Source organism: Ochotona princeps, chromosome 30 (genome assembly GCF_030435755.1).
Source record: "Ochotona princeps isolate mOchPri1 chromosome 30, mOchPri1.hap1, whole genome shotgun sequence".
In the NCBI taxonomy this organism is placed as follows: domain Eukaryota; kingdom Metazoa; phylum Chordata; class Mammalia; order Lagomorpha; family Ochotonidae; genus Ochotona; species Ochotona princeps.
The window spans coordinates 111,819-123,977 of record NC_080861.1 but is presented as its reverse complement, the minus strand read 5'-3'; the positions used below and the strand labels follow the sequence as shown (position 1 = coordinate 123,977).

At 43.1% G+C, this 12,159-nt stretch overlaps 1 protein-coding gene across 9 annotated transcripts in view; it reads left to right on the top strand.

The window, feature by feature from the left end:
• Positions 1–12,159, top strand: part of RASA2 (RAS p21 protein activator 2) — a 106,085-nt gene that overhangs the window by 14,094 nt on the left and 79,832 nt on the right. For all 9 annotated transcript variants that reach the window (XM_004588351.4, XM_004588350.4, XM_058657250.1 and 6 more), the window contains one exon: positions 8,103–8,220. In XM_004588351.4, coding sequence (XP_004588408.1) covers positions 8,103–8,220 — 118 coding nt within the window. The remainder of the gene's footprint in view (positions 1–8,102; positions 8,221–12,159) is intronic.

The window sequence follows — 12,159 nt, the reverse complement described above, 5'->3', positions numbered from 1 at the left end:
AAAATTGCACTGCAACTTCTCTGGCTTCGGCTGGAGTTGGGCCAATCTGATGCCAGGAGCTTCTTTTGGGTCTCCCACGTGGGTGCAGAGTCCCAAGGCTTTGAGCCATCCTTCACTGTTTTCTAGACTGTAAGCAGAGAACTGGATGGAAGTAAAACAGCCAGAATACAAAGTAGCGCTCATTTAGGATCCCAGTGCTTGCAGGTGGAGGATTAGCTAATTGAGCCATCATACTGGACCCAACTTTGCTGTTGTTTTTTGGTAGCTTTAATTTTGATACAATCTCAAACTTAATGAAACATTATAAGGATAATACAGTGAATTCCCATAAACTTTGTCTGTTGTATAAATTGTTTATGTTTAAAAGATTACTTTTAGGAGCAAGTTTTGGCTCTGTGGTGAGGGTATCCTCTCTGTTTTGGAGTGACTTGGTTCTGTTATGGGTGCTGCCTCCTGATTCTAGCCTGCTGTTGATGCGGAGCTTTGGAGATAGCAATGATGACTCAATTAATTGAGACTTTCTGATGATCTAGTGGCATTTCAGGAAGCTGATAATTATCCCTAAATTGGCTATGGGCTAGTGTCATAGATATTTCATAAATTTAGAAAGAATGCTATGAAAAATCGATCTTTTGGACTGTTTTGCTTGATTCTTTGTATCGGTTTGTCTGCACGTTTTAGGGTTTGTCCTAAAAAACTTGTACACTGCAACTTGTTTTTTCCTAGTGCCACTTTTTTTTTTTTTTTTTTTTTTAAAAAAAACAGTAGATCAAATGAGTTTTGCCTTGACTCCTGGATGCTGTTACCAGAAATAACAGTCATATCCCGTGTATGGCCTGTCTATGATCTGGCTTCAGACCTTTCTTTGCTTGCCATACTAGGCTTTTTTCGCCACCTCAGGAGCCTTGCTAAGCTTCCTTTTTATAAATTAGTTACTGTTTTTATTATTTTCCATGATACAGTTTTGTTGGTATAGGTATTTCCTCCTTTCCTAAGTTGGCCCAGCCTAGGATAAGCTCCCACCATATACACTTCAGCATCTGGGTTACCACCTGAGAAGGGCCCTGGAGGGAGCTCATACACCCGCACATGTTCAAAACGGAAACCGGAAGTGGGCAAGGCAAACCACAGGAAGATCCTGCTGTGCTTGGTGACGTATCTTGTGGCCCATTGAGCCTTCCTGGCAGTACCTTGTGAAACTTGCCTTTTCATGTACTGTAGTTTCCTAACTACTTGTTCTGGGCTGGGCTTCAGTCAGAGAGGTGATTAATGTGATAGCAATATAGATAGCTGTATACTTGTTATGCATATGACTTGTGCACAGCAACTGGTGCCTAATTATGTTCTGTAGAGTTTCCCATCGTGGAGTTAACAGCTCATTTAGTAGCCTTGCAGTGGAATTTTTGCTTGAAGCTTGACTTTATGCCTTATAAGGAATGTGTACAAAAGTGCTTCAAAAATTCATGGAAAATGGAGTTAAAGGATAAATTTCAGGCAGGCATTTGTCACAGTGGTTAGAGATGCTGCTTGGATGCTTTCATCTTAGGTTGGAGTCCCTGGTTCCTGGCTCCACTTCTGATCTAGTTTCCTGTCAGCGTGTACTGCAGGAGGCAGCAGTGATTGTTCAAGAACTGGGGGTCTGTTCCACCTGTGCAGGAGACTGGGAAGGAGTTCCAGGCTCCTTGGTCCAGCCTGGCCTAACCCCAGTTGGTAACAGAAATCTGGGTAGTGAACCAGCAGGAAAATATCTTCTCCTACCGTCTGCCTTTTGAATAAATAAATAAAACTTAAACATCAGCATTCCTATAAAAAAATGGAAGATCACTTTTGAAACCCATGCAGTTTTCTTCACGATAATTTAAGAACCCCTTGCGTAGATCAGATTTTATAGGTATAGGCAAAGAGAACATTTTGAAAAATTTTTTTTCCCCTGAGATTCAGTTATTTGAAAGGCAGAGCAGTAGAGAAAGGAAAGAGGTATTTTGCATCTGCTAGTGAATCTTTATTCTTGTGCAAATGGAGCTAGGCCAGGAGTCTGTAACTGCACCACAATCCACTAACTCCCAGGATTTCTAGAACATTAGATCAGAAGCACAAAAGTAGCTGAGACTTGAAGCAGGCACTCTGAAACTGGGATACAGCTTGTCCCAAGTAGCAACTTAAATCCACTGCACTTGGAGTTAAACACCTCAGCTATGTAGATTCCTGGCATCTTGTGCTCACTCTAGTGCTTGCCCAGTGGCACTACGTTGTTTTGTTATGCTGCCTTGTTTTGACAGAAATTAATGATGTGATTTTTTTGTTTGTTTTAAGATGGCCAGTTGAAGGGGTTTATAAAATCTTGGAATTTAGTTTTTAGGCATATATATTTTTGTACTGGGGATGAGAAGGATTGCTTGGCAACCCTGCTACTTGGCCATATTAATTTTTGCATCAAAGAACACTGCCTGCTAGTAGATGTTTCAGCACTTACCATATACATATTAACACCACTTCTCATTCTCTGCTTGAATAATATCACTAATATGTAACTTTTCTGTAATGTTCTCAAGATGGAAAATGGGTGAAATAACTTTTTTTTAGTAATTAATTCATTTTACCTTTGGTGCTGTTTACATAGTTGAGAAGGATGCATGCTCATGTGGACCACCAATTGGGGAGGAGAGGGTTGAGGAATAGGGGAAAGCGGATGAGACAACTGCCTCTGAACTCCTCTTTGTTCTGATGTCTGGGGAGATATGGGCAGAGGAATGCTCCCAGCAGTTCAACTGCCTCCGAGTCTGGGAATGGAGAACTGCCAACTGAAGTCATCCCAGAGTCCCTGATATGGAGGGTGTTTTAAGAGTACTGTGTAAGTGGTTTGACAGTTCTAAGATGCTGTTGATTTCATTGCTACAGTTTGAGGAAATGTGCCCAAGGTCCATTGGCTGACATAGTCTTAAGAGTTTCAATTCGTCCAGATACTTGCTGTCAAAGCTTGATCAGGAGAGCTGTTCAATTTGTTCATGTCTCGACTGCTCCATTTCCCTTCCAGCTCCCTGCTTATGGCCTGGGAAAGCAGTAGAGGACAGTCCAAAGCCTGAGGACCCTGCGCCCATGTGGGAGACCTGGATGAAACCCCTGACTTTGGATTGGTTCAACTCCAGCCATTGTGGCCACTTGGGGAGTGAACCAGCAGATGGCAGATCTTTTTCTGTCTTTCCTTCTCTCTGTGAATCTGACTTTCCAATAAAAAATTAATAAGTCCTTAAAAAAAAATCTCTTCTAAGGTGGACCCAGACCTGACTCCTATGTGTGCCAGGCAGTGAAGAGTATGGCTCAGTCCATCACCGTCTTCAACCTACACACACATTGGTGGTGGTTGTTACCTGGTCAATTCTGTCTCCAGCCCTATCGCATACACAAACCAATGAATGCTGCAGCCCAAACCAATACAGCTCACTACACATTCAGCCCTCATCTACACCAATGGGAATTGCAGCCCAGTTGGAGTAACTCCCAGTAACCCCCAGCAGGCCTGCTCCCAGTCCTGGTTTCTGCACATGCCAGCATATGCAGTAGACTTGTCCTGTCCATCCCATATCACATTAAGTTCTCATTCACATCAATGGATGTTGGAGCCTAGCTCAGCTCGACTGACCCCACTGTCCAGCCCACACTCATTCCAGCAAGTGCTACAGCCAGACCTGTCCCCAGCCCTGGTTCTCCTGCTCACCTGTGGGAGCTGCTGCCGATCAGAGGGGTGCCAACAGTTGCCCATTCCCGTTCCTGGATCTTGCACTCTCCAGGTGCTCCTGTGATCTAGCCTGGCAGAATTTGCCCCCAGTCCCAGCACCTGCTAGTTGATGCTGCAGTGAAGCCCAACCAGCTTGCACTTAGTCTGGGTCATGCATGCACCAGTGCATACAGTCAGTCAGCCCAGCCTGGCTCTCGCTCTAACCCTGTTCACATGCAGGCCAACAAGTGTTGTAGCTCTGTCTGGCCTGGTCTGCCCCTGGTCCCAGTTCTCATGCTCACCAGTGGGAGCAGTGGCCCAGCAGGGGAGCCCGCACTGTCTCCCTACCAAGCTTACCGCACCTCACCCACCCCACCCCACCACTGTCAGGTCTCATTGGTGCTGCGCATGGCCCACCTCACCTTGGCACGCAACCAATAGGTGCTACAGCCTGGTTCTACCCCAGGCTGCCGCCAGTCCCTGTCCTCATATAAACTAGCTGGTGTTGCAGCCTGCTTCCCACTACCCTTTCCCTCTCCAGATTGACACACATGTATTCTTGCAGGCACTATAACCTGTCTTGCTCTGGGCTGTTCCCAGCCTCAGATCTTGTGCTTACTTGCAGGGACTGCATCCTAACAGAAGATTTCCCCAATATCCTGTATCAAGTCACCTCCCAGTAGCAGATCTTGAGCACACTGATGGGTTCTTGGCCTTGTCTGTCTGGCCCACACCCATTCTGGCTCTTGCTGTTGGGTGCTGCAACCCAACTCTGCCTGGCAAACCCCAGACCCAGCTCTCATATGGCTCAGCAGGGGTGGAGAGACTAAGCCAGTCTGTCCTGTACCCACATTGGCTGCAGTACCCACTGGTGTGTCCAGTCTGGCATACCCTAGAGCTGGTCCACACCCATGTCAAGGGATCTTGCAGCTGATCCAGGGCATCCTCTTAGCTCCCCAACCAGGCCTGCTCCAGCCACAGATCTTGCACATGCCCATGGTTGCTCCAGCCCAGCCTTGCATGACCCATCACACTGCTTGGCCTTTGCCATCAGATGCTGCAGTCTGGCCTGGCCTGGCCTGGCCTGCTCCCAGTCCCAACTCTTGTTGGTAGGTGCTAAGGCCTAGCCCTGTCCAGTCTGCCACATATCCCTGGCTTTCATGCAGACCAGTAACTATGATAGCCTAGCCTAACCCAGCATGGCCTGCACCCCATCCTGGTTTCTATACATGCCATTGTACTATAGTTTGGCCTGGCCATGCCTGGTCTTTCCCCCGCAAAGCCAACCCACACACCTGTTGACAAGTGAAGCAGCCCTGCCTGACCTGACCAACACCCAGCCTTGGCTCATGTGCTCACCAGCAGGAGTGACAGCCCACCAGGGGAGTTCCATGAGTTCCCTCTCCAAGCCCACTTTCAGACCCAGATCTCAGCCATGCCAGTGGATACTCTGCATCTATAAGATGAAAGGTTCTGTATATAGTTATTAAGTCCATTTGTTCTATTTTCTGGGTGAGCTCTGTTGCTTCCTTGCTGAGTTTCTGCCTTGTCAATCTTTCCATTGAAGTTAATGGGGTCTTAAGTTCTCCACTATTATTGTATTGGAGTCTATTTCTCCTTTTAAATCCGTGAATATTTGTTTATGTGGATAGGGGCCTTGGCATTTGGTGTGTATATATTATGATGATCTCTTCTTACTGAATGAATCCTTTGATCATTATGTGGTGTCCTTCTTTGTCTCTTTTAAAAATGATTTTCATGTCAAAGTCTATTGGAACTCATAAGAAGTTTGGCAGGGAAGCATGATTCAAAATGAATGAACGTAACTCAACGACCCCCAAATAACTCTGTGCTAAGAAATGGGATTTTATCCTAAGTGAAATGGTGTAGTGTTGGAGTAGGAGAGTGAGTTGCCTGAATAATATATTTAAAAGATCACACTGTTTGATGAAGAATGGATTGTAGGAGAGGAAGCAGTAGAAACAGGGACACCAGTTAGGAAACTGTCATGCTTGTCCAAATGAGAAGTCATCGCACTGAGATGATATGAGTGAAGGCAAGGAGAAGAGGTGGGCTTTAGAACTTATTTAGAGGCTTGCTCAGGTTGAAGATAGACTACAGAAAGAACCATGTCTTCCTAACTTTACTTCATTTGAAAGGCAGAGTTGTGGGTGGGGGTAGGGATGGTGAGAAGAGCAAGATTTTCCATCTGCTGTTTTCACTCCTCAGATGACTGCAAACAGCCAAGGATGGTCCAGGCTGGGAGCCAGGAGCTGCTTCTAGCTCTTCCCCGTGGGTATGTGGGCACAAATAGTTGGACCTTTTGCTGCTTTTTGCAGGTGCATTGGCAGGGAGCTGGATCAGAAGTGGAGTAGCCAGGATTTGAATGGTGTCCATCTCAGGTGATGGATTTACTGGCTATGCCACAACCTCAACCCCAAGAACCATGTTTTTTTTTTTTTTTTTTTAAGATTTGTTTATTTTTATTGCAAATTCAGATATACAGAGAGGAGGAGAGACAGAGAGGCAGATCTTCCATCTGATGATTCACTCCCCAAGTAACCACAGTGGCCGGTGCAGTGCCGATCCGAAGCCAGGAGCCAGGAACTTTCTCCAGGTCTCCCACACAGGTGCAGGTTCCCAAGCTTTGGGCCCATCCTCGGCTGCTTTCCCAGGCCACAAGCAGGGAGCTGGATGGGAAGTGGAGCTGCTGGGATTAGAACCGGCGCCCAAATGGGATCTCAGTGCACTCAAAACAAGGACTTTAGCGGCTAGACCACCACAGTGGGGAGAACCATGTTTTAAGGGAGGAAATAAAGATGATTTGTCTGGGACTTGTTAAATTGGAGATGCCTATTGGTTATTTGCATATAGTGATGAGGGGAGATTAGGCTTAGAGGTGCAGATTTAATTGGCGTCAGTGTTAGCACCATATACTACAGGATCTTGGATAAAGGAGAGGAATGGAGGTCTCAGCCCCATAGCATTGCAACATTTAGAGGTAAGTAGTTGGAATGGAGCCTGTGATACAGGAGGAAAATGAGAGACACTGTTGTAGAAGGCAAGAATAGAGAATGTTTTATGGTGCTTGAGATTAGCCCTGAAGAGGACATAGAAATGAGTATTTGGAGCAGCCTGCATACCATGTGTTAACCCTCCACTGCAGTGTAAGCATCCCATTTGAGCACCAGCTTGAATCCTGGCTTCACTTCAGATCTAGCTTCTTGCTAATGTACCTGAGAAGGTATTGAAAGATGATCCAGTTGCTTGGGTCCTAGCACCCATGTGGGAGACCCAGAATTCAGGGCTGGCTTTGTCATGGTCCACCTCCAGATATTGGAACCATTTGAGAAGAGAACCAGTGGATGGAAAGTTTCTCCTTATCTATTTCTATAACTCTGGCTTTCAAGTAAACAAATAACTCCTGAAAGAGAAACGACGTATGGGCCAGCATGTTGCTAAAGTCCTCGCCTTGCATGTGCCCGGGTCCCATGTGGGCACCAGTTCGTGTCCTGGCTGCTCCATTTCGCTTCCAGCTCCTGCTTGTAGCCTGGGAAAACAGTTGAGGATAGCCCAAAGCCTTGGGACCCTGCACCTACCTGGGAGACCCGGAGGAAGCTCCTGGCTTCAGATCGACTCAGCTCTGGCTGTTGCAGCCACTTGGGGAGTGAACCAGTGAATTGAAGATCTTTGTCTCTCCTTCTCTCTGTGAATCTGACTTTCCAATATAAACAAACAAACAAATAAATAAATTTTTAAAAAAGAGAGAGAGGGAAAAATAACTTAGATGTGGAATTAGGGGGAACATTGATGACCTCCTCTAGAGTAGTTTGATTAGCATTGTGGGGTCAGAAGGCTATTGGAGAAGGTAAAAGAATGAGTAGAAATTGAGAAATGAAGGTCTGTGACCAGAGTTGGTACTTTTGAGAAAGGACTCTGCAAATGGAATAATGCCAAGAGGAAGGAGATCCAGGGCCTCCAGAAGCAAGGGAAGTTTTCCCCCTTTGTTTACATCTTTTAAATTGGGAAAATCCAATGCTTGTTTATGTGATGATGGGAATAGGCCATTAGAGAGGAAAATTAATGTTGACTCAGGAAAGGAATTGAAGAATCAAGTATTGATGTGGTGCTGGTGGGATGGGAGTGCCCTTTTCTTGTAGTAGGAATTCAGTGATGTGGTATGATGTCACATATCCCTTGAAACAGCTTTTGCCTTCAGTCTCACCAAGCTTATTTAGACCAAGTTGATCATTCTGTAATGACTAATTTGGGTTTTCCACCTGTGCTACATTTAACATGTTATTTGAGAATGAATTTTTCCTATAAGGTTTAGCATAAATCAACTGGTAACATAAATTAACACCAGTTTAAATTTTTGTGCCTACAGGTGAAGCGAAAAATTTATTGCCATATCTTGGACCCAACAAAATGAGAGATTGTTTCTGTACTATAAATTTGGACCAGGAAGAAGTTTATCGTACCCAAGTTGTTGAGAAATCTTTAAGGTTGGTTTAAAAAAATTGGTAAATTATCATTCTTATGATATATATTGATTGGTAATTTTTATGGATTTTCAAAATTATTACCATGAAGACTTCATCTGAAACCTTTACCCTTTTTTTGTATTTTAGATTTAGTTTTAGAATTACAGGATTTCAGAGTTTGAGGAAGTCTGAAAGATCATTCAGCTAGGTTAAACACCTCATGCTTGTTTCCTTCTGACAATAGCTTTGACCAATGGTTGTCAGCCATTTGATGGTAATATTGTAATGGTTGACAAGTTCACACCTCCTAAGCAGCTTATTCAGTCCTTGAACTGTTCTCCCTCTTGGAAAGTTCTTACATTCAGTGGGTTCATGTTTAAAGAGACAGAGAACTTACATGCCAGTAATTCTCTGGGTTCTGTTCCTTCATACCCATTAGAACAAGATAGATAGTGTTTCCTTTCATGTGGCTTTTCATTGCCTCAAAAATACCTTCTTTTTAGTTATTGCTAAGTCAGTTCCTTGACTTTGTACAGAACAAGTATAATTCATCTTTCACATGACACTCTTTCAAGTGTTTGAAAACAGCTGTCACATTGCCTCATTCTGTTCTTTGGGCTAAATTTTGCCCCTTTATTTGAACTTTCCTCAAAGTACATCATTATTTTATTTTCTAAAAAGATACATTGCTGAAAGTTCATATAAATTACTTAGTAGTACATTTTGAGGGAATGAATTCTTAGGTAGATTTCTTACTGTTGAAAATGCAAGTACAGTTGAATATATAGTAAATTCTAACTTGTAAAATTGGAGCGTGCCACCTACAACCTCCAGTGTGGGGTAAAGCTGTGCCACAAGGACACAGAGGCAGACACAAAGCCTTGTTGGAAAATTAGCATGAGGTAGATAACATGGAATTCCATGGCTTAAGTGATTATTTAAAAAAATTGTTTTTATTTGAAAGAGTGACAGTGTGGGAAGAATGCTGAGCCAGGCTAAGTCCAGGAGCCCAGACCTCTGGCCTTGTAGTCAGTCTGGCCTTGTCCCCCATGTACTTGAACTATCTTCTGGTTGTAGATTAGCAAGAGCCCAAATCAGAGCTAGGATTGTGACTTGAATCCAGGCCCCTCAGCTTGGGATGTGGATTTGCCAAGTGGCAGCTTAACCTGTTTCTCCACAATACCTGATCCAGGAATCTATTTTTTAATTTTGTTTCTTTACACTTGTCATTTGTTTTACTGAGATTTCATTTTATGTCTTTATTTTATATTTTCGTAATTTTGAATGTCAGTGTTCTTCATAGGACAGGTAGTGTGTATGTGTGTGTGTGTATATATATATATATTATACAAAATACTTATAACTTTAGTCAGTTGTCTCTGTTTTATTAGAATTTTGGTGTTTATATCTATAAATATAAAATTGCAAATATGAAATATGCTATTTGTGAATAAACAATGAAACTGAGTCACCAACAGGTTAAAGAATTTATTATTTAATAAATGAAGCCAGAACAAAAACTGGGGTTCTGAAACTATTTAAGTCTCTTCTTGTTACCTTAATGTGTGCTATATAACAAAGTAAGCAGTGATGTACAAAGTTAGTAACTACAAGTTGCCCCTGCCCTCTAAAACACACATGTGTGTGCGCACACATGCACACCCCACACTGTTGCTTCAGTTCCTCTCTTCATCCTTGTCTCCCTTATACTTTTTTTTTTTTAATTGTTTATTATTTAACTTCAGTAATTACATTGTATTATGTGACACAGTTACATAGGTACTTGGGTTTCCTTATACTTTTTAAAAGGAGGGGACTGGTGAATGGTCTTGTGGTTGGGTTTCAGATACCTGTATTCCATTTCATGCTACCTTGACTTGATGTTGTATGGGCAGCTTCTGACTCCAGTTTCCTGCTGTTGCAGACCTTGGGAAGCAGTGGTGATGGCTCACGTGACTGGATTCCTTCCATCCACATGTCTTTCATAGGCTCAGCCCCAGCAGTCACAGTCATTTGGTGGATGAACCAGCAAATAGGAGTGCTCTTTCTCTCTCAAATAACCTTTTTTAAAACCTCAATTCGTTATTTTTATTTTATGCTCATTCTGTATCACACAGTAATGCAGAACTAGCTGGTAACTTCTGTAAGTTAAATACCTGTGGTAATTTCTAATATATAAGCTTATACATTAGTCTACCACCTCCCCCTTTTTTTTCTCTTGTCTTTCTGAATATTTGTGCTGGAGAAACATTGAAATCAGTTTTAAAGGTATATAGCAACTTGGAAAATTTTAATGTCAGCAGTGGTTATCTTAGGTAATTTCAGTATAATTAGATACTTTTGAATTCTGGGATACCCTCCACCCTCACCTCCAATCATTTCTTTTTTGTTTTTTTAAAGATTTACTTATTTTTTATTATAATGTCGGATATACAGAGAGGAGGAGAGACAGAGAGGAAGATCTTCCGTCCGATGATTCACTCCCCAGCTGAGCCACAGTGGCTGGTGCTATGCTGATCTGAAGCTGGGAACCAGGAACCTCTTCCGGGTCTCCGACGCGGGTGCAGGGTCCCAAAGCTTTGGGCTGTCCTCAGCTGCTTTCCCAGGCCACAGACAGGGAGTTGGATGGGAAGTGGAGCTGCCGGGATTAGAACCGGCGCCCATATGGGATCCCGGGGCGTTCAAGACGAAGACTTTAGCCACTAGGGCCAATCATTTCTTTTTGTGGAAAAGAGTTAAAGAGTCCTATTTATCTATTTGAAATGCAGAGTTACAGAAAGAGGGAGACAGATCATGCTGCACTGGTTCACCACCTAAAAGATTGCAGCTGGCCAGAACTGGGCCAGACCTAACTTTTTCTGGATCTTCCATGTGGGTACAGGCACCCATACACTTAGGCCACCCTCTACTGCTTGTGCAGGCCAAGCGCAGGGAGTTGGTGTGGAAGTGGATCCGCTGGAACTTGAACCAGTGCCTTTGTGGGATGCCAGCATTTTATGGGGGCCAGTTTGAGTGCCAGCTTTACCACTTTGGATCCAACTCCTTGCTTATGGCCTGGGAAAGCAGTGGAGGATGGCCCAAATCCTTGGGACCCTGCACCCACGTGGGAGACCCAGAAGCTCCTGGCTGCCCCCTTCAGATTGGGAGTGTGCCAGAAGATGAGAAATCTCTGTATCTCTACTCCTATCCCTGTAATATATCTCTCTCTGGTATGTTTATACATGTATATAATTTCATATACAATATATTTTACACGTTTTATATAATGTATATATACATAAATGTATATATATTTTATATAATTATATGTATACATAATAAATATTTGTATATTTATAAATAGAAGTATTTTAATATATACATATACATGTACTAGTTAAATATTAATTTAATTGAAAACCTGTGACAAATCCTGCAAACATTACATTAAATTAAATAGAAAAATCTGTGTACAGAAGTACATAATCAGTCATTTATATAAGAAATCAGCTGTCTGGTTGCCTACGGTAGGTATGATGAGATAACCATAGAGGTACATGGGACAACTTGGAGGGTGATAGCAATATTTTGTATCTTGATTGGGGTGGTGGTTACACACATGTATAAATTTTTCACAAGTCATCAACCATAAATTGGGCTTTATTGTATACAATATAGAGCTCTGTAAGATTGATTTAAAATGATCTGTTTCAGTGGGTGTTTTTTTTTTTGAAAGGCAGATTTCACACAGAGAAGGAAAGATAGAAAAGTCTTCAGTCTGCTAGTTTACTCCCCAGATGGTCCCAGCAGCCCAAACTGAGCTGATCCGAAGCAGGGAACCAGGAGCGCTTTCCTGGTTTTCCACATAACTGAATGGTCTCAAGGACTCTGCATCCTCCGCTGCCTTCCCAGGCCATAAACAGATTGGCAGTAGAGTTCCTGGGATGCAAACCAGTGTCCATATGGGATGGATGATTAGTG